Source organism: Lynx rufus, unplaced genomic scaffold (assembly GCF_022079265.1).
Source record: "Lynx rufus isolate CCGP_SWC_20201006 ecotype Redwood Valley unplaced genomic scaffold, mLynRuf1.p SCAF_3, whole genome shotgun sequence".
Classification (NCBI taxonomy): domain Eukaryota; kingdom Metazoa; phylum Chordata; class Mammalia; order Carnivora; family Felidae; genus Lynx; species Lynx rufus.
Genome location: NW_025814845.1, coordinates 38,217,793 through 38,243,632, shown reverse-complemented (window position 1 = coordinate 38,243,632; position 25,840 = coordinate 38,217,793). Strand labels below are relative to the sequence as shown.

The 25,840-nt window shown below is 37.1% G+C and overlaps 1 protein-coding gene across 5 annotated transcripts in view; it reads right to left on the bottom strand.

The window, feature by feature from the left end:
* Positions 1-1,209: 1,209 nt before the first annotated feature.
* The window catches only part of OCIAD1 (OCIA domain containing 1), a 28,076-nt gene continuing 3,445 nt past the window's right edge, over positions 1,210-25,840 (bottom strand). For 2 of the 5 annotated variants that reach the window (XM_047090696.1, XM_047090691.1), the window contains exons 4-9: positions 18,567-18,620; positions 11,037-11,084; positions 9,922-10,057; positions 8,724-8,899; positions 4,442-4,594; positions 1,210-1,746 (exon numbers count right to left, since the gene is read on the bottom strand). In XM_047090696.1, coding sequence (XP_046946652.1) covers positions 1,709-1,746; positions 4,442-4,594; positions 8,724-8,899; positions 9,922-10,057; positions 11,037-11,084; positions 18,567-18,620 — 605 coding nt within the window. In that variant the 3' untranslated portion in view covers positions 1,210-1,708. Of the gene's footprint in view, positions 1,747-4,441; positions 4,595-8,185; positions 8,265-8,678; positions 8,900-9,921; positions 10,058-11,036; positions 11,085-18,566; positions 18,621-25,840 lie in introns of those variants that run through there. The other 3 variants (XR_006964250.1, XM_047090692.1, XM_047090695.1) reach the window with 3 other exon arrangements.

The window sequence follows — 25,840 nt, the reverse complement described above, 5'->3', positions numbered from 1 at the left end:
ATCAGTTTGGACAGGGATAGTAGAGGTCTTGGAATGCTGGATTTCTATGGGGAGGAAGGCTGAAAAAATTACTCTGCTGCCAATGGGAACTACATTCCAGGGAAAGGCAGGACTGAGAGCTACGGTGAACCCCTGGGTGGGAACGCCTAAGCCCTAACAAAGAACTGGCATCGTGAGCCTGCTGGACTTGTGGGAATCGCCATGGACAAGTGACTGGCATTGAGCCTCTCACTTCCCCCTTCTGAGTAGGTGTGGTGACGTGATACCCAACGGCTATTTGGGATGAACAGGGCGGGTGGCTTCTCTTCAGTTCACAGGTCTGAAGCTTAAGAAAGGGTACTTCAGACACTCACCTTAGTGCCTCTTCCACAACTGGACCTGATGAGATGCGCTCCCAGACTCTGAGCTGTTATAATGGATGTGAACTGGAGGTCCTGGGAAAATAGTTTATTTTGCGTGAGAGGGATGTCAATTGCTGTGGCCAGAGGGTGAAGAGTTGCAACACCTTCCACCCCACTGTTCTTTTAAAAATGTGACTAAGTGGGAGTCTTATGTTCCTGCCCTTTGATAGGAAGGCTTGTGAAGAAATGCTACAGGATTGAGGCCAAACCAGAAATAAAAGGCAAGGCGGCTGCTGACATTCTTGCTGCACCATTCACATCAGAGCTTTAAGAGGTCACAGTCTGTCCCGAAAACACCATGTTGTGAGACGTCCACAAACCCACCCACGGGATGTGACCAGGTCCTGAACCCAGACGAAAGGAGAGATGCCATGCGGCATCTGAGAGACACAGCCAAATCACTCCGCTGAAACCTTCCTGAATTCTGGACTCACAGAGAAAATGGAGATAATAAATGACATTTTAAAGCCACTGGGTTTGGGGACTTACAATAGCTAATTGAACATTCTGTTTCTGGTAGAACTGCAATGAGAAAGCAGAATTTAGAGGAGACCGTAATTTCATTTTCCATTCACCTGAACCAGAAACAAATATTAAGTCAATAATGAAGTATACCAATTTTCATTCCTGTGGAGTTTGCAAATATTTCAAACACAACCACTACTCTAAGGCGTTCTGCTCTTTACCGTCATGAGTCACAGTCACTGTATCGTTATTATTCAGAAATAGATGATTTTATTTCCTATCCCCATGAAACACCACTTACTTTAAGAGATTACAAACAATAACACCATGAAATCAATGAAGATGCATGTTCCTTTATATTTTATTTACCATACACATTAATAAGTAAATACAGCAAACACCGGAGAAAGGCTTTTTAATAATTTTTTGGATGTAAAGCTTAACACTTAAAATTATGCTTGCTCCCCCCCGCCACCCACCCCAAATCCACATGCAGCTATCATTTATTTTCATATATGCTGATCCTAGAGAATTACAGACTCTTTACAGTCTTAGAAGAGTATCCTTATCCTGTAACTTAAAACAATTTCACAAACTGCATGTGACCATGGTATAACACCATCATTCATATAGTTCCTCAAGGTGAATATAGCCATACAACATTCACATTAAAATCTGTGTTTTAAACATCATTTTAATAAGCCAAACCACAAGAACCCAGGTTCTAGTTTTAAATGTGTTTATGAAGACTGCTGCTGAGCTCAAAGCATGCAGATATTCATGACCACCTAGATGAGGCTGGATATTGAAAACTCCTTCAGTAGGTCCAATGATGCAATTTTTCACTCATCCCAAGTATCTCCATATTTGTTTACTTTGACTAGGAAAAAAGCACAAATAATTGATGATTCCAAACAGTAATAAGTAAAAGATACTATTTAAGTTTGCTATTATACTAAAAAGTGCTTCTCATTTTGAATAAATGCACATGACAGAAAGGGGCTAGCCAGACTTTTGCAAATTGAAGTTCAGACACAAATAATGGTGCACTCTATCAAGAACTTGACATAAATATTTGATTCTCGTAACAACCTTATAAAGTAAACACAGCCCCCATTTTAAGGGTGAGAAAACAGATTAGTAACTTGCCCAAGGTACAAGCCTAATAAAGCAAATAAAACTGAAATCAGAATACAAGTCTGTTTAGGTCCAAAGCATGCGTGCCTTTACAACTTTGCCATACTAAGTGTGGTATATATTATAGCACACACCAAAAAGTTACCAGGAAATAAAATATAGTAACAAACATTTGAATTTTGTTTTTCACAAAAAATATAGTAATAGAAATGATCAAGTCTTCAGGTTGTGGTTAATTCATTCTTTTCTCCCATGAGCTGTAATACTATACAAGAAGGAAAAAGTTTCCACAGTCCTACATCTTACATGAAATTACATTTTGAAACAAGCTCCTCTGTCTTTTTTTACTTTTAGCCTCTCTTCTACGTAGGGTTCATCGATGGATTACAGTTCTTCTAGTATTCATAACAATGTAAAGGAGATGTTGTCAAAGTATGGACTAGGGACCCTTTCCCCAAGATTCTTTTGGGGAGTCTGTTTAAAACTATTTCATTATTATAAGAAGATATTATAGGGTTTTCCCCCCTCATATTTTGACTTTTCCCCTAACCTTCATATCCTCATGAGTATAAGGTAGTCTTCTAGAAGCTATATGATAATGTGGTGCTATCACTGCCCTGACAACTGATTGATAATAAGCTTCTGTTCCCGAAATTTCTCAGTCTTAATTTCTGATTTAGGTGAATGTCAACAAACATATTTTAGGTAACATTTTCTGACCAGTGATGTCTCGGTCAGTGTCAAATTTTCTGTCTAGACTCTAAAACAGAACATTCTAAAAAAATCACCCAAACTATTTCAAAACTGTTTTCTTTTAAATTCTGTATATAAAGCATACAAACACACACACACACACACACACAGCTTTCTTTTTACAAAGAAAAAAATTATTTCATATTAGTGTCATGTGACAGAACTTCACAACCATTCAGTCAAAACCACAAATGTCAGAATCCAGCAAATGCCAAAGATCTATTTTGTTAACCTTTATTACTAAGGCCCAACCACAACACTCCATATCTGAAACATCAGGACATGGTACTACGTTGTGCAGAAAAAGATTACAGAAATGAGAGAAATGCTACTGCCTGCCCTCGTGGAGCTTACAGTCTAAATCCTCAAATTAAAGTACCAATAAGTCTTTACATATTACAAAGTAATGGCCACTTGAATGCATAATGTTTATGCTAAAGCTTCTTTAATGATAAACATCAACAAGTATTTCTTATTACAAATATATTTGAAAGCTGGGTTTTTTTTACACTAATAACATGACAGTAATATTATCCAACATTGTTAGGAAAACAGAATTCTAAATGAAGCGACTGCTACTAATTAGAAATAAAATTGGTTCTAAGGGGCGCCTGGGTGGCTCAGTCTGTTAAACATCCAACTTTGGCTCAGGTCATGATCTCACAGCTCTTGAGTTTGAGCCCCGCGTCGGGCTCTGTGCTGACAGCTCAGAGCCTGGAGCTTGCTTCGGATTCTGTGTCTCCCTCTCTCTCTGCCCCTTCCCCACTCATGCTCTCTCTCTCAAAAATAATAAACAATTTAAAAAATTTTTAAAAATTGGTTCTAAAAGATCATAATAAAAAATACAAAAGATTTTTATGTATTTTTGCGTTCTTTGTGGTGTATGACTCTCAAGAAGGTACAAGGGACCTCCTTCCTTCCTTCCCTTTTTTACAGTAGTAAATAGAAAACCTTTAAACAACTGACATACCCTCTAAAATTCCTCAAGAAAGACATCATGAAACTCTAACAGTGAAACAGGTACAAACCCCAATTCAAAATGCCTTCTTCCATTAGGGGTAAACTTCTGTGCCAGAAAATTTACTTTGGGTAATGTACAGCAGTTCCAAAAGGAATTAAAACAAACTGTGATTTTTAAATTTATAAAGTAAAAGTACTACTGGAAATAAAAGGTCTAACTCCTCTTTTGGAAGTGCCCTAAAAGCCGGTTTGTAAGGCAAATAACTCTTATTCCAATTTCACAAAACATACAAGAAAATCAATTTCACTACTCAATCATGATTCTCCACTTCTGCTAAAAGTGGCATTACAGCCCATTATCAAGTCACCAGATACGGTTTTATGCAACAGATGCATCATTTAAAAAACATCATCAAGCCCCAAGGTGACTTCTGATAAGAGAAAACATTCAAATGGGTTTATAATTTCTACAATGTGTTAAAACTAGTCTCATTGTCTTAAGTCATACTACCATCTGGACTTCATTATTTTCTAACACAAATGGTCTCTGCAACACCTCAGAAAAGGAAAAATTGTTAACTGATAGCTATTCTTTTTTTTTAAAAAACGTTATTTTTGTTAATTGCTTGAGGAGTTAAATCACATATTCGTATAATTAATATTTTAAACTAATGCTGTAGTTTCCAATCCTAAAGAGCAAAGTGATTCATACTAAACTATCATACCTTCTTTTTTTGGCATTCTTTCCTGCATAGGCCTGACTGAGGGGTCAGTCTTATGTGTTAAAGTTACTTCATATGACTCTCTGTTCTTATTCCTTAATTCCTCATATGTAATATTTTTTCTTTTAGGACTTTCTTCAGGGTTGGGATCAGGTCCTAAAACAACAAACAGTTAATAAATGGCGATAAAAGGATTTGAATAAATCCAAAGCAACTACATTTTAGAAATGCTTCTTACCTACAATAAAAACAGAATAAAGTAAAATAAAGGCTCAAATTATTACCACCATCCCAAATTTTTCCCAAGATCATTACAAAACTAAAATTGACTTTCTTTTACACTGTTAAGCTTTTATTTCTAAAATTTAAAATCCACATAAAAAAATTAAAAAGTAACCAGGGCCAGAAGAATGGATATCATAATATATGCCAGCAAAATTCATATTCACGAAAATGTTAGTTTTTAAACTAGAAAATTAGTCATACTTTTTATATAATTAAAAAGAAATATAGCATACCAGTGACAACTGAACAAAACCTGACATAGTACACATTTTACTTGGTATAGTTAAATGTTCCTATAACCAGAGCCTATATGCAAATAACTATAACTATTAAAAAAAATTTACCATCTTTATACTTAAACAGAAACACTTCAAAATACATATGGAGAAGTATAAAATATAGACTTTAATGACAGCACGGATCATTTTTCTCAGATCTAATGGATGCAATACTAAGGCAGAAAAAAGCGGCAGTGATAACTTTGGCCGGGGAACCAGCATTTATTCTTTCTCTCTCCCAAGGAGAGTCAAGGTAGGAATACATATGATTAAAGAGTCAAAAACTGATGCAAAAATCAGGAAGTGGTTACTCCTAATATTAGATGACAGGAACAAATATTAAACATAGTTTACAAAATGTATAACCAGCAAGAAAAGCCATATAAACACTTTAAGAGAAATTAACCAATGCCAACATGACATTCAGTCAACAACTACTTAACTTACAAAAGTCTTACACACCACTCCAAAAATAGTATCTTTCAAAATTTTACACACAAATTGGGTATATCATTTTATTAACATAATCATATTAATTAAAATAATTTTTTAAAAAGAAGTTTTTATCTAAGTGGAATTTTAGAACTCCACAGGAAGATCCAGTAAATAATCAGAATTTTCAAATCAACATAACTATACATTAAATGTTTTCAACCATAACCTTTTATTTTCCTACGAAGTATACTGCATTGATACAAAGCAAAAAGGCTTTAAATTTCTAACTAGTCTTAATACTATACACCATTCTTGAAAACTAAATTTTTGCTAAAAAAGAATGCAAATAAAAATATTATAAACTTATATTGGATTTTAAAAGCACTTACATTTCATTGGTAATGAGTAGTTATTAATTTCCCTTCACCGTGATATTTTTTAAATTGTGAAGGAAACTGTGTACTAGATTATTATCTAGTACACAATTCTCATTCCCACTTAGCTGACAAGCACTGAATGTCCTTGGGCAAATCACTAAGCTTCTCTGAATCTTAGTTTTTCTCAATTGTGAAATATGCAAGTTTGACTAGATGATCTATCTATCTCTAAAGTTCCTTCCAGGTCTAATACTTTTTCTCACCAAAAAGAAAATATTTCTTTGTTCTGAAATTGTGGCAAATGATGGAACATAAATCAGAAGATTAGGGAGAATTTTTTCCACTTACAAAAGCCCAATGAAAATAATTCTGCATTGTGTAGCGACCATGATTTACTACTTTGGGAAGGTTATAAAGAGCTGGAAGGAATAAAATATAAAACAGCACTGATTTAAATCTAACTGTAATAAACTACCTATGATAAGTCTCCTTATAGCTACGAAGGAGTGCTTTCTACTTTGAAAGATTAATAATTCTCAACTTCTGGTAAGAGAAAGCAGAACGAAACAGGGCAGGCAGGACTTAAACAAAAGGGGAGAGTGTCCTGGTAAGGGAGGACAGCACCTGGGGCAAAGCAGAGGAGGCCACGACTGGCCCCTGTGGAGAGAAGTCCAAGAGTGGCAATCCTGAGTTAGAGAAGGGGCTGAGAAAGCAGAGCAGTGGATGGAGAGATGGCTGTTCTGGAGGACATAAAATACACTGAAATATGGGCTTTGCTGTAGTCCTTAGGCAGATACCAAAGGGCATTTTGTCTGTTTGCTTTTATTTGGAAAAGGAATTATGTAACGTGGAATGGAATTTTCTAATGCAAATGGAAGGAAAGATGAAAATCATTACAAAGGAAGAGGTGATGCACGGCTAGAATCCAAGTAGAATGGATTCGGACTTGAGAGTCTGGCAAAATGAGAGATGCAGTAAGAAATAGAACAGCTACCTCTGAAGATAAAATAATAACTAACCACTCTCTCCTAATCTGCCAGCCTTCTTCCCTTTCTAATTGGGAGGTCTTTGTTTCCAACCATTCAGGGAAAAAAAAAAAAAAAAAAAGTCAAGGCTCTCGACAACTTCCACCCACTTACGAATGTCTTTAATTACTGTAACTTCCATTCTCTCCTGTCTCTTCTTTTCCGAAAGGTTAATTAATACTCACCACCCCCACCCCATCCTGCTCTAAAGCAATGCTGGCCAATGTAATTCTCTGAAATGATCAGAATGTTCTGTATCTGCACATTCCAACAAAGCAGCCACTAGCACGTGTGGCTACTGAACTGAAATGCTTACAAAGCAACTGAGGAATTGAATTTGCATTCTGATTTAATTTTATTTAATAGCTACATGTATTTAGTGGCTACTTTATATTCTGACCTACCTAGAACCCCTTCTACAACCTCTGGAACCTTGACTTATAATCAACTTCTCCCTTCCCACTGTTTACTCTCTCCCTTTAACTTAAAACATGGACCCAAATCTGTCCCAGCTTAAACAACAAAAGCTCAAATGTTCCTTTAACCTTGTTTGTTCCTTACAGTTACTGGCTTATGGTATTTGCATCAAAGGAAGCATTTTCAAAGAACATTCTATCCACAATCCCTTATCCAAACCTTCATAGTCAGAAACTTTTCAAAATTCAGTTTCTCAGATTTTAGAAAAATGTCATAGTATATGGCCCTTATATTGCTTACTATCCATCCATTCAGTGATTTGAAGCAGCAATGCATAAACAAACATTTATATTTCTACAACAAAATGCAGGAAAATCACATTTAAGATAAAGATTACAAATAGATTTATGTCAGTGTAGGTCAGGGTCTAAAATGAATTAAGTCAGCTTTTATCATCAGTTTAATTACTAAAAAAGCTTTGTAGGGGCGCCTAACTGGCTCAGTTCATAGAACATGTTACTCTTGATCTCAAAGTCGAGAGTTCAAGCCCCATGTTAGAAAAATAAATAAATATTAACAAAAATTTTTAAAAATAAAGCTTTGTGGTTGTTAGAATTTTTTGGATTTTAGGATTTTAGATAAGGAATTGCAAACCTGTACTTTCTAATTCTTTACTCTTCACCGCAAACTAGATTGAAAGAACGAAGGAAGGAAATGAATGTCTGCTGAGAGCCCATTACTTGCCAGGCATTACCTCTGATTATTTCATCTGATTCCAAAAGCTCTTTAAGAGAGGTATTATTATCTCCATTCGGGAGATCAAGAAACTGAAGGAATCACAAATTAGTTACTTGCCTAAAGTCACATAGCTAGCCAATGTCAATCATTCAAATCCAGGCCTTAATCCAAAGTTGATGGTGTTTCACTTACATTCTGTGATCTTCAAAGCTAGTATTTACACAAACTTCACAAAGCATTTTCACATGGATTTTCTCACTTGACAACAGTTCTGTAAGGCAGGTAATTATTATTTTTCTCACATTATAGACAAAAAAGCTGAAAGCCTTTAAGACCAGCCTAACAAGTATAACTTCTTTGAAGCCTCCCTGAGGTCCAATTTAGCACTTCTTCTTTGCTACATCACTATAATTAGTATTTTCAATTAATGGGACACATTAGTAATTTTTCCTTATATTTCTGTATCTTCTAACAGTCTAAGACAATTTCTCAGGGACAAGGACCACGTCTTATTCATCTACACTTCTTCCATACCTAGCTGAGTGCCTGACATCTACCGGACGTCACAAAACGTAGAATGAAGGAAGAAACAAATGCACAACAAACATGCTGAGTTTAGGGTGGTGGGGGAGAACATACAGGTGATATCCAGCAGAAAAGGTGATCAAATAAAGTTTATACATACGTTGGACCATAAAATGTTGAAATTCATTTCAAGAGAAGTTTCTACCTTGGGCAATATGATCAGTAATACCAGTGGGAGTAGATTCATTCATAGAAGCACTGAATGGAATTGGCTCATAATGAGGAAGCATGTCTTTTTCTATGTTGTCTGCTGCTGGAGATGTCACAAAAGATGAATGACCACTCACATTTGAGTCATATTTTGACTTCTGAGAATAATGCCTGTAATTCATATTGTATAAGAAACACAAGTTACTGTCTACACCCTAAGAAGTGTGTCAACATATAAAAACTAGTTATCTTATTTTCTAAAGGAATCGTGTAATTTTAACATGGTCATTTATGGTAGCAAAATGAAGTCTTTCTCTCCACCACAAAAACCTTAAAAATATGTTCTGACCCATTTATACAGCTTAAAAATGTCACTCTTAATATAGAAGAAAAGTGCATTAGTCAATATTCTAATCCCTAAGCTTCAGAGATCATTTTTAATGTGTTTAAAGTTCTTAGAAAAAAAGTACTTCAAATCAGAAATATGTCCAGTATGTCCAGTTCCCACATTAATTGGGAAGTTACTTCCATAGCTAGCAGGCCATAAACCCTATTTAGCTAAGGCAGATACGTAAGGATTACTAGCATTCATGGACTTTATCATTTATAACAACTTATCTATTAAATCTACTTAATTACATTATTGATCTACCTATCCAGATGAACAGGATTCATTTATTTATACTAACATAATTAAAACATAAATTTGGAGAATGTACATACATAACAACAGAAGGATTAAGAGATGGGACTGATGAAATTTGGGAATTCAAAAGAAAAGTCCAAAATATAGTAATCAAAAGTGTTTGCCAAATTAAAATCCTTTATTCTGGGATTAGCATTCCCGATAGGATGCAACTCTCTATTTAAAACAAAGGTAGGGGTGCCTGGCTGGCTTAGTTGGTAAAGCCATGAAACTCTTGATCTTGGGGTCATAAGTTCAAGCCCCATGTTGAGTGTAGAGTTTACTCAAATAAATAAATAAAATTAAAAAAAAAAAACAAATAAAAACAAAAGCAGACAAATTTTACTCCAAGTAAAACAGAAATAGTTTTAGCTTGCTGGAAAATGGCAAGTTTCCAATGGTCCTTCAGGTTAGGCAATGTTTCATGCCCTCAATTATGGCAATATCCAATTACAATTTTTTTTAGCTAAAATTAAAAACCTTTAATAAAAATCAGAGTTTGGCCTACCCAGATGGTGAAGATCGCCGTGCTTGTCCTGAGCGTAAAGCTTCTCCAAGAGGGGAATTCTCAAGATTCTTGAACTTCTCTTGGCAAGTTTTCACATAAGAAAGCTTTCCAGCAAAATATCCCATGATACAAGCAACTTATTTGTAAAAACAAACAAAAAATGTGACTCAATGTGTCCATTTAGATAAAAATCTTTCCTAAAAGGAAAGTTGTTAAGAAATGTGAGCCTGAATAGAGGTCGTTGGTACGGGAAGACTGAGATTTCTCGAAATAATGGTACAAGTACCATTATATCAGCCTTAGAGCAAACAGAGTCTGTAGATATAACTCACTTTCACAAAATAAAATAATCCAAAATAAAGTTGCTTTAAGATATATAAATTTTACTTTACTAATTATTAATACAGACAGGAAAGACGTGGTAAAAGTATAACGGAAATGTGGAATTAAAGCAGAGTTCTAGCCTAATCAGAAGGATTTTAGGCCGTTTCTTTTCCTGTAAAATGGGAATGCTACCATTTGACCTGCTAATTTCATAAGACTGTTTTTAAAATTAGGTGCAACAAACCCCTTAAAATAATGAATTATGAAGTGATACCTAAACATAGCTAGTGTTGCATCATTATGTGTTTATTTCCAATATAAAAGAGAGGCTAACCTGGGAAGATTCATAGAAAAGCCACAAGTGCTCTTTTTTAAAGCAATTTATAAGCTTCTTTCCTATAAACCATACTATAGTATGTAAGTAAATTATGCTTGCTTACGCTTTAAAATGTAAAGAGATTTTTAAAAGTTGGACTTAATTTTAAGACACTTTACTTTGGTTCATCACTACTTGACAACTTTCTTTCCTCATAAACCAAGAGAATTTATTTTAAAATACTGTCTCCTTACACATCACTTAAGAGGAATAGTTTTATTATAAAGAAAAAAATTCCTCCTATTAGTAACTTGTGATTCTTAATGCCCAGGTAGTCAGTCTGTTTAATGAAAAGCTTAAACAAACTAGTCAAAACAAATACACCAAATAATGGCTAGGAGTTAGATGAGACAAAACATTTGGTAAAAACTACTTATTTTACTTAGAAAGGAAAACTAGGGTTATTCATACTTACATAGAAGTTTAGGGATGGACCCATATCTGGGGTGACTTGAAAGGATTCCTGAAGATAAAAGGGTAGATATTCCTGAGTAACACTATTGGAGATAGACACATTTACATAATTAGAATATTTCATTTTCTATTAAAATAAAAAGGTTTATGCCAATGTTTATGCTAAATGTAAGAAAATGACACAAATAAGCAAACTATTTCTGTGAATCATAATCTTCATCTCTTCTAATGTGAGACAAAATAATAAATTTGGAATTGCAGTATAAAGACAGATCTATTTCTCAGCAGCTTTGGGCAACCCACAAAGATAAAAGGAAAGATCAGTATGGACTACCTTTAAATACTACCTGACAACATTAGCTCTCTCCATAACCCCAGAGAGGTCTAAGACTATAACTACCGGGCGCCTGGGTGGCTCAGTCGGTTAAGCGGCCGACTTCGGCTCAGGTCATGATCTCGCGGTCCGTGAGTTCGAACCCCGCGTCCGGCTCTGTATTGACAGCACAGAGCATGGAGCCTGTTTCAGATTCTGTGTCTCCCTCTCTCTGACCCTCCCCCGTTCATGCTCTGTCTCTCTCTGTCTCAAAAATAAACGTTTAAAAAAAAAAAAAGATATAACTACTTAAAACAGAAAACCAAAGCGCCTCGGTGCTCAGTCAGTTAAGCGCTGGACTCATTCAGCCCAGATCAGGATCTCAGTTTTTGAGTTCAAGCCCTGCGTCTGGCTCTGCATTGACAGTGCAGACAGAGCCTGCCTGGGATTCTGTCTCCTCACTCTGCCTCTCCCCCACTAGTTCTCGCTCTCAAAATTAAGTAAACCTTTTTTTAAAAGAGAGAGAAAACCAAGTAAATCCAACATTAAGAGAAAAATGAAATCCAAATGACTCTATAATCTATTAGCACAGGTGAATTAATTAGCAAGATCACTTGAAACAAAGTCAATACACAAAAAAATATATGTATCATTTCTATATACTAAAGACAAACAAACGAACCACACTTTTTGAAAGATACAAAAACAATCAAAGATCCAGGAGTAATCTAATGAAAAGTTCAAAGATTTGTACCCTGCAAACTACAAAACTTATGGACAGAAATGAAAGCTACAGGGAGGAACATACCATGTCCATGAAATGAAAGACTAAATATTGTAAATATAGCAATTCTCCATAAATTCAATGCAATCCCGATTAAAAATCAAAGACAGTGTTCCCAGAAGTTGAAAAACTTATTCTAAAAATCATGTGGAAATACAAGAACAAGGCAATATTGAAAAACAACAAAAAAATGGAAAACGGACTACCAACAAATATCGAGATCTATGATAACGCTAGAGTAATTAAGACTGTCCTAAGCGCAAGAACAGATAAACCGACCAAAACCAGAAGAGGGTCCAGAAACAGGTCCACACATAGTCACTTATGAAAAAGGCAACACTGCACGCAGTGAAAAAGACAGTTCTTTCAAAATATGGTGCCGAGTCACCTTCATAAACATAAGGGGGTAAAATGTACCTTGATCCCACCTCATACAACATAGGCATACCTCAGAAATACTGAAGGTTCATTCAGTTCAAGAGCACCATGATAAAGCGAGAAAAGCAAAAAAGCAAGTCAAATGATTTTTGTTTCCCAGTGCATATAAAAACATTTATGCTATACTGTAATCTTTTTTTTAATGTTTTATTTATTTTTGAGAGAGACAGCATGAATGGGGGAGGGGCAGAAAGAGGGGGAGACACAGACTCTGAAACAGGCTCTAGGCTCTCAGCTGTCAGCACAGAGCCCAACGCAGAGCTCGAACTCAAAAACCGAGAGATCATGACCTGACCTGAAGTCAAACACTCAACCAACTGAGACACCCAGGCACCCCTGTAATCTTAAGTGTACAACAGCATTATGTCTAAAAAATAAAATACTTTATTGCTAAGAAATGCTAACCATCGTCTGAGCTTTTAGAGTTGTAATCACTGATCACAGATCACTACAACAAATACAATAAGGAGAACATCTGAAATATTGTGAGAACTGCCAAAATGTCAGAGACACAAAGTGAGCAAATGCTGTTGAAAAAATGGTGCTAAGACTTGTTCAGAGCAGGGTTGCCACAAACCTTAGAGATTTGTAAAGAGTGTAAAATATGTGAAGTGCCATAAAGCAAAGCACAATAAAACAAGATACGCCTGTATTCAAAAACAATTCCAGATACTTGAAAATTTAAGTGGGAAAAAAATAAAGCTTATAGAAAAAAAGCATAAGAGGGGCGCCTGGGTGGCGCAGTCGGTTAAGCGTCCGACTTCAGCCAGGTCACGATCTCGCGGTCCGTGAGTTCGAGCCCCGCGTCAGGCTCTGGGCTGATGGCTCGGAGCCTGGAGCCTGTTTCCGATTCTGTGTCTCCCTCTCTCTCTGCCCCTCGCCCATTCATGCTCTGTCTCTCTCTGTCCCAAAAATAAATAAACGTTGAAAAAAAAAAAGTAAAAAAAAAAAAAAAAAAAAGCATAAGAGATTCTTCATGTCCTTTTATTTTTTTTATTTTTATTTTTTTAACGTTTATTTATTTTTGAGACAGAGAGAGACAGAGCATGAACAGGGTAGGAGCAGAGAGAGAGGGAGACACAGAATCTGAAACAGGCTCCAGGCTCTGAGCTGTCAGCACAGAGCCCGACGCGGGGCTCGAACTCACAGACCATGAGATCATGACCTGAGCCGAAGTCAGACACTTAACCGACCAAGCCACCCAGGCGGCCCTCTTCATGTCCTTTTAATAGCCAAAGATCTCAGAGCACAAAAAACCCTCATCATAAAAAAATATGATAAATTAGACTCGATCATATTGAGAAGTAGTTAATCAGTGGGAAAAAAATAATATCACAATACATGTATCTGACAAGACTCACTTTTAGAACATATAGAGAACTCTCACAAAACCAACAGAAAAAGAAAACGCAATGGAAAAATGGACAATAGACTTGAACAGACACTTCACAAAAAAAGAATATATTCAAGTGAGCTATAAACAAAAGAAAAGGTCCTCAACTTCATTTGTCATCAGAGATGCAAATTAAAACCACAATGCAATCAGTGTCACTATTCACTCACCACAATGGCCAGAATTCTGGAAATAGGAAGTGTTGGTGGTAATGTGACACAAATAAAACTCTACTAATAAATTGGCGTGAGAGTGTAAATAGGTCTAAACAATCTAGAAAGTTTGGCAGTTATCTACCAAAGCTAAATATATACATAATCTACGACCCAGCAAAATGTCTACCAAAAGATGCTGTCTGTATTCATAAGAGAACTATTTGTAATAGTCAAAACTGTGAACTACCCAACTGCCACTGTACAAGATGGATAAGCTGCTGTAGTGTATTTACACAGCAGAAAACTACATGGCAACAAGAATATATAATCTACAATTACATGCAACAATGTGGGTGAATCTAGCGATGTGCTGGAAAACCAGCTCTCCAAATAACCAGTCCTGATTTGTAATGATCAGCTGCCGTGGAATAAATACTTGCACCATGACCAATGTCAGCTATCAATAGTTTAAAAATTGGCTTGCCAAGTTCTTAAAAATTTAACAACCAGCTCTCTGGAGGTGGTATAAGCCAGTTCCGATATACCACTGAACGAATCTCAGAACACTGAAAAAAAGTGTACAAAAGAGTACTTACTTGTATAATTTCACATATACAAACTATAAAAACAGAACTAAATTATGCTATCAGCTTCAGTTACACAAGTGAGATAAGGAGAAAAAGGAAGATGGTAACAATACCCACTTTCATACAAAAGAGTTGTTCCTTCATTCTGTCACCAAATAGTTACATACCGCTTACAACAGACACTATGTACTAGGAAGTAGGAACAGAACAAGGAACAAGATGCTCTCTTTACCACCTCACAGAGTTTTTACAGTCTAGAGAGAGAATGAAGGCAATACAGCGTGGTCTTATTTATCCACTCAAATATCTGAGTATCTACTACATGCACCGTGCCCAGTGGTCAATGCCAGAGACAGTCTGTTTCCTAAAGGGAAGTAGCAGGAATAGAGGCAAATAGACTTGTCGAAGGTTAATTCAACACTCTTGACAACAGATGGTGGCATTAATTATAGCGGCTGTGCAGATGCAGGTGAACAGTTCACAAAGATATTTAAGAGCTGGACTAGAATGGACATTTATTCTAATAAGAGGTAGAAGTTAAGGATAATGTCTCAGTGTCCTGAAGAGTGATACCATTCAGACATGGAGAAAATAGAGAAACTGGTTTTCGGGGGGGGTGGGGGTGGGGGGAGGGGCGGAAATGAACTCAGTTTGGGATGCAATATGTCAGTGTGAGGAACCTGTGAGGAGGTCCATCCATGTAAAGATACGCAGAATATGGTTCTGGAGCAGGTGTCTAGGCTAGGGATAATCATGGGGATTTAGAGCAATACATGGTCTCTGAAGCCCAGTTATTACCGGGTTAACAGTGTATATACGGACTGAAGACTGAAAGTCAAAGCAGAATTCTGAAGAACACAGGTGGAGGATGAAAACCCACACTAGAATATTAAGTACCAACAGGTCATAGATTTTGGTCTTTTAGTGCTAGCTACTAAAAACAGTGTATAGTACAGATCAGACACCCAAAAACCATGAAAAAATGGAGGAGGTGCCACAGGCAGGAGAAAAATCAGAATATGCTGTCATAGAAGCCTAGGGGAGAGAATGTTTCAAAGACTGGTTAAAGTCCTATAACCAAAAAGAACAGAAACTGCCCATGGAATTTAAGTAACAAGGAGGTTGTATTGGTAACGGTTCAAAGTTTTGGTAAATGTCAGGGGCACCTGGGTGGCTCGGTTGGTTAAGTGTCCAACTCTTGATTTTGGCTCAGGTCATGATCTCTCGGCTCTTGGACTGGGCCCCACGCTGGGCTCTGTGCTGACAGCATGGAGGCTGCTTGGGATTCTCTCTCTCTTCCAAAATAAATAAACTTAAAAGTTTTGGTAAATGTTGGAACATATGCAGAATTTTTTGACACATGGGTTTTGCAATGGGTTAAAATAAGTTAAAAGTGAAGTGCTCCTTCATGAAGTCTGGCTTCAAATGCGAGACAGCTGGGAAGAGTTGGAAAGGGACAGGAGGAAAGGTTTTTCTTTTTCGTGTTCTCACGTTAAAACAGACCTGGACATGTTTAAATGTTTTCATAGAAAGAGACTGAGTAGTGATGGAGCAGCTAAGACTACGTGGAGTATGACACTGTGGATGAAAGCATATACAAAACGTTAGGTATTTTGATTGAATGCAAAATGTCTTGATGGATTTTGGATTCTCTTCCTAAAGTCTTTTCCAATTTCTTTCTTTTCTTTTAAATAATTTATTTATTAATGCTTATTTATTTATTTTTTTTTTTTTTTAATTTTTTTTTTTCAACGTTTATTTATTTGTGGGACAGAGAGAGACAGAGCATGAACGGGGGAGGGGCAGAGAGAGAGGGAGACACAGAATTGGAAACAGGCTCCAGGCTCTGAGCCATCAGCCCAGAGCCTGACGCGGGGCTCGAACTCACGGACCGCGAGATCGTGACCTGGCTGAAGTCGGACGCTTAACCGACTGCGCCACCCAGGCGCCCCAATGCTTATTTTTGAGAGAGCAAGCGCAAGCAGGGGAGGTGCTGAGAGACAGGGAGATGAGGATCTGAGGCAAACTCTGTGCTGACAGCAGAGAGCCCAACATGGGGCTCGAACTCATGAACTGTGAGATCATGAATGGAGTGGAAGTTGGGCACTCAATCGACTGAGCCACCTAGGCACCCTCCAATCTCTTTCTTTGAGACTGACTTTTTTATTAGAATACTGCACCCAAAACAAATCTTTAATACAACAATAATAAAACGTCTTAATCCTGGGAAAGTTACCTGAGTAATATATCATTCAATGTTGTTTTTTATATTTTTTATTCCAAATTATCAAAACCCTACGAGTAACAACAAACTGACAGTTATTACACATATTATATAATAAACATGATTCCATAAACTAAGTTAAATCATTTTCAGCAATTCAATCTTTCTAAAAAATGGATAATGGAATTCTACTGTAAGGCTCCAGGCTCAGACATTAAGGACAATTACAGAGGCAGATTCTGGAACAATACTCTTGATTATGGTATGACTTTTGCAAATGAAACCACAGAGGCACAAACTGCCACTGATGACAAGTCAAATAATGAATCACCAAATGGTGACTAAGAATCCAGGAAGATTTTAGCTGTAAGAAAAATGTGCCTCCTAAGTTACAGGTTATAACAGTTTCAGTGGGATTCACCATATCCAGAAGCAGTTCTATCATGAAATATCTGCAACTAAAACAAGGGAATTTCTGCTTCAGTTAGCTGTATCATTAGTTATGTGTAGGAGCAAGGCATTTCTAAGTCAAGCAGGGTGTTGGCTTCAGCAGCACATATACCAAGCCAAGCAGGTGCAAACAAAAACAAACAAACGAAACAGCAGGGGTGAGATTTTATTGTTAAAGCTAGAAGGTCTGTCTAAATGAGGAAGTACAATCTGATTCTCCTAACCACTACCACTTCTGCCTTAACCTTCAAGCTCTCCAGTCTCCTACTCTACCGAGGCTCAAAAGCTCCAAGAGTTTCTACCCTGTTCTGGGACACCTCATTCCAAGGATATATAGTTCACAAAATAAATGTAATAACCATCTAATTTTAACATGTGGATACTGAAAGACTTAAAAATTACACTCAATACCCACACATGAATGCACCGTAATATTCACACCAAGAGAATCTGGGACAAAAAGTGTCCCCCCACCTCTCCAACTATAAGACAAAGCTCTGGTTCAAGGAGCTAGGGAGCCACTGATCTTTAAGACAGTGTAGAAGAGTCACCTGAAGTTTGTTAAAACACAGATACCTGGGCTCTACCTTGAGATTCTGATTAAGGAGGTCTGGGATAGGGCCCATGAACTTGCATTTCTTTAAAAAAAATTTCTTTTTATGTTTGTTTATTTTTTGAGAGAGAGAGACAGAGCACAAGCAGGGCAGGGGCAGAGGGAGACAGAGAATCTGAAGCAGGCTCCAGGCTCTGAGCTGTCAGCACACAGCCCGATGCGGGGCTCAAACTCACAGACTGCAAGATCATGACCTGAGCTAAAGTTGGACACTCAACCGACTGAGCCACCCAGGCGCCCCTGAATTTGCATTTCTAACAAGATCCTAGGTGACAGTGATGTCGATGGCCTTTCCCAGACCAGGTTTGTCTCTCTAGCTGTTTGCAAACCTTCTTCAGGTTTTTAGTTACTTTTCGCTCTTGTAGATTGTTAATGTTGCTACAGCAAAGGAAGACATCAAATTTTCAAATCAAGACATCTGAGTCTGTGGGTCCACAGAGACATAACTCTCCTGAGAAGTGTATCAGTGATCATGTTTAATACATTACACTTTATCTAAAAATGAGGAAAATAACATTTTAAAAAACATAATGATATCCAAAATGCTAAGTAAATTTGAAGTTTAAATATTTACCTTTACTAATTAATCCTTGAGTAATCAACATACTTGTTGCAGCCAAAGGCACAGCTAGAAGAGAAAAAAGAACTTGTCAACATCAACAAAACAGATTTTGTCCGAGTTCATTAGGAAAAATGTGTATCACTAAAACCATCTAGGAAGTATGTTGCACAATTAAGATCTTTAAAAAAAGATTTTTCCATTTTTAAAAGTTGTATTATACATAGTCAATAAAAACATAAAAGAAACATTTTAAGTTTAAGAAAATATTACAAGGCATTAAACAATATAATTCAACAACCATCTAGATTTGGCTTTAAAAGAACCATTCATTAGTATCAATTAAGACAACACAGTAGGGGCGCCTGGGTGGCGCAGTCGGTTAAGCGTCCGACTTCAGCCAGGTCACGATCTCGCGGTCCGTGAGTTCGAGCCCCGCGTCGGCTCTGGGCTGATGGCTCAGAGCCTGGAGCCTGCTTCCAATTCTGTGTCTCCCTCTCTCTCTGCCCCTCCCCCGTTCATGCTCTGTCTCTCTCTGTCCCAAAAATAAATAAACGTTGAAAAAAAAAAAATTAAAAAAAAAAGACAACACAGTAAATAGTGACTAAAAACTCTGCATTCGGTAAGAAGGAATACATTAACAAGAAGCAAGAAGTATTATTACAAATAAGAGCCACTACTGAATAATTACTCAACTCCATGGACCGTGCTAAGCACCTTACGTACATTTTCTCACTTACTTTTCACTATCTCTGTAACGTACAGTACTTTTTATTACCACCTTTTAAAGATATGGAAACTGAAGCTTAGCGATGTTAAGTAATTTGCTCAAGGCCATACAGCTACTTCAATGGCAGGTTCCAGATTCTAATAGTCTGTCTCTCATACCAGACCTCAATCTTTCAAGTTCTAAAGTACGCTGCATGAACCAAAACACAAAATGTTATTTGTCTACAATTATACTGTGGCTGAGGCAAGAACAAGCATAGATTTTTCTTCTAAACCAGTGAATTCCTTAAAACTACATGAAATATTATATATTACAAAATATTAGTGTCAACTACATTAAAAAAAAAGTATATATGTATATATACGTGTATGAATCCAGGCTGAAAATTCCAAAGCTCTCCATTAGAATCTCAAAGGAGCTCATAATTTAAAAATCACTGTTTTCAACACCAGCACTACCCAACAGAATTTTCTGTGATGATGGGAATAGCCTGTATCCATGTTTTCCAGTTAGTGTGCGGAAAAGGTTTAAAATAGGAACCCTGAGACTATCCTTTTTCATTTATGTATTTATTAAAAAAATGTCTTTTATGTTTTATTGATTTTTGAGAGAGTGACAGTGTGAGCTGGGGAGGGGCAGAAAGAAAGGGAGACATAGAAACTGAAGCAGGCTCCAAGTGGTCAGCACAGAGCCACATGTGGGGCTGGAACTCATGAACCTCGAGATCATGACGTGAGCAGTCGGACACTTAACCAACGGGAGCCACCCAGGCGCCCTGAGACTGATACTCTTAAGAAGACCTCCTTATAAGGTCCTTGGCTGATACGTGGGAATCTAACTGGTAAACAGTTCCCTGTGAGTGATCTAAAACTTTACCTGAATGGTAAGTGGCTCACTGCACCTAAACTGCTAATGCAAATACACTTGCTTTCCTTAGGAGACTCTGGAATTTTGGTACCTTCTAGGCTGAGGGTGTGGGTGTGTGACCAGCCCCCAGTAAAAACCCCAGGCACTGAGTCTATTGAGATTCCTCGACAGGTAACACTTTATTCGTGTTATCCCAACTCCTAGCTGGAGAAACTTACATGCCCTTTAGTGTGTGACTCCACTATCAGAGGAGCCTTGGAAGCCTTGCCCTGGTACCCCTGGTCTCCTCTGGAGTTCACCCCATATTACTTTCCTTTTGTTGATTTTGCCTTGTATCCTTTCTGTTATTTTAAATTTAAATAGCTACATGTGGCTGCTACCTTGAACAACACAGTTCCAGACCAGGGGCTGGGAAACATTCTGTAAAGAGCTAGAGGTAAATATTTTAGGTTTTGTGGGCCCCAGGTCTCTCTGTCCCATCTACTCAACTTTTAAAGCAAAAGCACCAAAACAATACTAAACAAATGAACACAGATGTAGTCCACTAAAACATTATTTATGGATGCAAAAACATAAATTTCATGTAATTTTCACATGTAACAAAATATTCTTTTCTTTTTTTTCAACTATTTAAAACTAAACACATAAAAACTATTCTCAGCCCAGAGCCATACAAAAACAGATTTGGCCCTTTTAGGCTATGGTTTGTTCAACTCTGATCTAGAATACATGAACAATTTAAGAACTAAGGTAATTAAGATGTTCAAATTATTAGAGATTGCATGATTAAAATCCATAAAGTTAGAAGAGGGCATTAGCTTTGCCATCAGAAACAATCTGCAGGAACCCTAAGGTTTGAATCCCTAGTCTACTACTTACAAATGGATTTCACCTTTGCTAGAAAAATGCTTTAAGATTCATTAAAATACCTTCAGGTATTTTCATTTAAAGTTTTTTGAAAGATAAGTCCGTTTTAATTATAGCATCAGTACAATTTATAATCATTCTTTTCCTTCAGCTTGATTCAAGAATTGCAACATGAAGGATTCAAGAATCATACAAGAATAAAAAGTGTTGAGTCAGTTGGCCGTCTCTACAAAGGACAATGCTATCCCCATTTCACTGTCCTTAGGCCAACATGGTATAATGCAAAGAGTAAGTTTGGTTAAGAAGATTCTAGTACTGGGGCGCCTGGGTGGCTTAGTCGGCTAAGCGTCCAACTTCGGTTCAGGTCATGATCCCACACTTTGTGAGTTCAAGCCCCACGATGGACTCTGTGCTGACAGCTCAGAGCCTGGAGCCTGCTTAGGATTCTGTGTCTCATTCTCTCTCTGCCCCTCCCCGTCTCGTGCTCTGTCTCTCTCAAAACTAAATAAACGTTAAAAAAAACAAAAACAAAAGATTCTAGTACTAGTTTTGCCATTCACCACTATGTCTTTGCATAAATCTCTTAACTTCTTTTAATGTTATAAAGGATAACGGTTTAGAACTAAGGTCTCTCTGGAGCGCCTGTGTGGCTCAGTGGGTTAAGAGTCTGACTCGATTTCACATCATTGGTGAGATCAAGCCCGATGTTGGGCTCTGCACTGGCAGCTTGGAAGCTGCTTGGGATTCTCTCTCCCTCTCTCTCTGTCCCTCCCCTACTAGTGCAAACTCACACTCTCCCTCTCTCAAAATAAATAAACTTAAAAAAAAAAAAAAAAAAAAGAGGGGCACCTAGGGGGCTCAGTTGGTTGAGCGTCCGACTTTGGCCCAGGTCATGATCTTGTGGTTCACAAATTTGAGCCCCACATTGGGCTCTGTGCTGACAGCTCGGAGCCTGGAGCCTGCTTTGGACTCTATGTCTCACGGTCTCTGCCCCTCCCCCACTCACGCTCAGTGTCTCTCTCTCTCTCTCAAAAATAATTCAAAAAATTAAAAAAAAAAAAAGAATTAAGGTCTAATTCACGTATTCTATCACAGTAAAAGGGAACAGTAAACTGAAACAGACTTCAGAGATTTCTAGTCTTTAACTGGAGTAAAGGGATACTCAGAAAGAGTAAGTCATGTGCCCAAAGCAACACAGATAGGTAGTTTGTGGTAGAGCTGAAACTAAAACCCAAGTCTCTTGGCTCCCTGGTCCATGGCCTTATTCCACTGTGGTACATGACTCCTATTTCAAGATCTGGCCCTTGGGCTATGGTTCCCTCAACTCCCGCAACTCTATTTACTCTATTTGCTCTATTGTGTCAAGTGGCACCTGACTGGCTCAGGTCATGAACTCACAAGGTTTGTGAGCTGGAGCCTCACATCAGGCTTACTGCTGTCAGCTGCCGTCAGCACAGAGCCAGCTTCGGATCCTGTCCTCCTTTCTCTCTGACCCTCCCTTGTACACACGCTCTCTCTCAAAATTAAACATTAAAAAATAATAATAATCTGTTTCTTTTGGCAAATGAATAATACTGCTGACTGAAAGCTATTTTGCATTATGACCACAGTCCCAACCATACCCAATACAAGGACTCCTAAAACTCCTTAAACTATTCTCCTCTTACAATAGCAAAATGCCACACTAAATTCATAATAGTACCCAACTGAACCTTTTATTTCATTAATCACAGTAACATTAACTATTTAATAAAGAAAACACCTACAAAATAAATTGAATTAATCCCCATAATAATCCCATGAAATGAGTTGTTATTTCCATTTCACAGATAAGGAAACTGAGGCATACAGGCATCAGGTACTTGCCCAAAATCTCATAGCTAATAAATAAATGATGGGGCTGGGATTTGGATCCAGACAAGGGACCAAAGTCTATACTCATCATTCACTATACTGTTTCATTAAAAAACCAGTAGAACACATGTATATGATCCACAAAATCCATAAATGATGCATAAAACCAGTATGAATTCATACATCTTTTCAATAATAGAGACTTAGAACTACTATAACATGTAATACACACTAAACTGACCCTCTTATGTATATTCTTTCATTACCTGTATGTTTGGGCAGGGGTATAGCCATTTTTTTGTTAGTGCATAGGGCCACAATGTCAAGCAACTAGAAGTAAGATCCCTTCACAGCTATACTTTAAAATGACCCCTAGACCAAATCTCATTTTAAACCAAGATGAATATATTTAATTGATCTAAAAATTATGTAAAAATTACCTTAGTAAGTACTTTTTCTACCCATTCCTATTTTCATCACACCTTTTTTTAAAAATCACTGGACATAAGATGATACTCCCCAAAGTAACATGGATTCCATGAATTCATTTATATGTTAACAACATCACATATTGCATATTTAACATATGTTAAACACACACGTCCTTATATGAAGATACAAATGTTAATGTACAAAACTCCTTGATGCATGACTGTTAGTTCTCCTGGTAATTGTACACTGAATTGCCTATCATCTGTGGCTACAGCCAAGGTTCTGTTTTCTATATTTGATGTTATTACAATATGCAACACCTAGCCTATCTCTGTTTTAAAAATAATCATTATTAATGTACTCATATAAATTATTCAGTAATTTCCCAGTAACTCATATATGGTATATAACTAACGAGCTGGGTTTTAGCCTCTCCTTATTTATTACATGCTTTCTAACTTGTGATTACTGGGTTTTTTTTTTTAAGATTTTATTTTTAAGTAGTCTCTACACCCAACATGGGGCTCAAACTCAAAACCCTGAGATCAAGAGTCACATGTTCTATCTACCAACAGAGCTGGCCAGGCACCCTGTGATTAATCTGTTTTAATACACAGAATTAATTACTGAGGCTTCTATTATTCATACACTACATGCCCTACTTTTAACAGCCAGGCATATATGAGTACTCTGCCTATTGATCACTGTTCTTCAATACTTTCAGCATAATGCTGTCAGAGCTATTTAGAATGTTAAACTTGTACAGGAACATGAATTTATCATCCAGAAATCTATCTAGACACCGTAGTAGCCATGTGGCCATGAGCCTAACATTACAATGATCTCAAAACCCCATGTACCAGACTGGTCTTTTCCTTAATTCTGTGTCAACAACAGACTTGAAAACAGATCACTTTATCTATTCTATGCAACCTACAAAGATAAAATATATGTTGCCAGAATACAATTATGTTCCCAGAGAAATTATTCCCAAACTATGAGCCGTGAAAACCTTTTACAAGTCTTTGATCCATGATGACAATGAATCTAAAACAATTCTTCTCATCTGCAGATGCATCATCATCTAATTCTTACTCAGGTTCTTTCTAGCTTGAAAGCTCTGTAAGTCTCTGAATATTAGACTGAAGACAAAAGGCACAAGATTATGAGAGCTCCTATTATTTTCTTGGTCTTTGTTAATTCTTTTACCACCACTTGTTCCCTTACCCATGGGTACTACCCAAATTGATCATGTATTCTACCATTCCTACATATTAACTACATGACAGGTACTATTATCAGTTTTACTCTTTTATTTCTATACTTAATTCCTTGAATTCGCTAATATAACACACCTCAAACCCTAATTTCTCACATACTCCTTTGCTTCTCTCTAGTTGCTTACAGATCTTCCACAATCAAATGTTACAGCAGGAAATCAAAGTGCAACTAAATGTTTCCTCCTTCCAACAGGAACTCTCTCAAACTACTTTTTAATCAGTAATGCCATCATTAGTTGGTCTCCTAATTTGGACATCTGAAGTTAATACACCCTATTGTCAGTTTGTTTAAAAACCATGTTATGTATCCTTTAAAAAAAAATCTTCCAGGGGGCACCTGGGTGGCTTGGTCATCAACTACTGATTTCGACTTGTCATGATCTCACAGTTTGGGAGTTCGAGCCCCACATCAGGCTCCAAGCTGACAGAGCAGACTGCTTGGGATTCTCCCTCTCTCTCTCTCTCTCAAAATAAATAAATAAACTTAAAAAATCTTCCAATGCCATCCCACCTGCCCTAGTCCAAATGACACCACAATCAATGACATCTCCTCACTGACCGTACGTCTGATACAATTTCAAAAGCTCATAACAGATTTCACAAAGTACAACTTATCCTTCTAACCTGTCCTGCAACCCTGGTACCTAATCTTCCTTTTAAAAATTTACAAACCAGATGAACATAAGGGAAGAGAAGCAAAAATAATATAAAAACAGGGAGGGGAACAAAACATAAGATGACTCTTAAATATGGAGAACAAACAGAGGGTTACTGGAGGGGTTGTGGGAGGGGGATGGGCTAAATGGGTAAGGGGCATTAAGGAACCTGCTCCTGAAATCATTGTTGCACTATATGCTAACTTGGATGTAAACTAAAAACATAAATTAAATAAAAAAATAATTTAAAAAAACTTACAAACCAACCCCTTGGCCCTAAAACCGAAAGAATATAATGAACCAAATCTTTAACTTCCTGGTATTATGTTCATTTTCTATCCCCAGCAAAAGATCTCTATTCCAATCAGTTCAACCTCAAGTCTCCAACAGAGATCAAGTTATTGTAGACTCTGCCTTTGTTCACTATTCCTTTCATCTAAATGTTCCTCCAACATTCTTCTTCATTTACCTCAAGTCCTATTAGTTGTTAAGACCCATTTGTTTACTAAGGCCTTTTTTAGTTAAATCAACTCCAATTAATTCATCCCTTTTTAAAATTCCTACAGTCATTTTTTAAAATTCCTACAGTCATCATGTACTTAA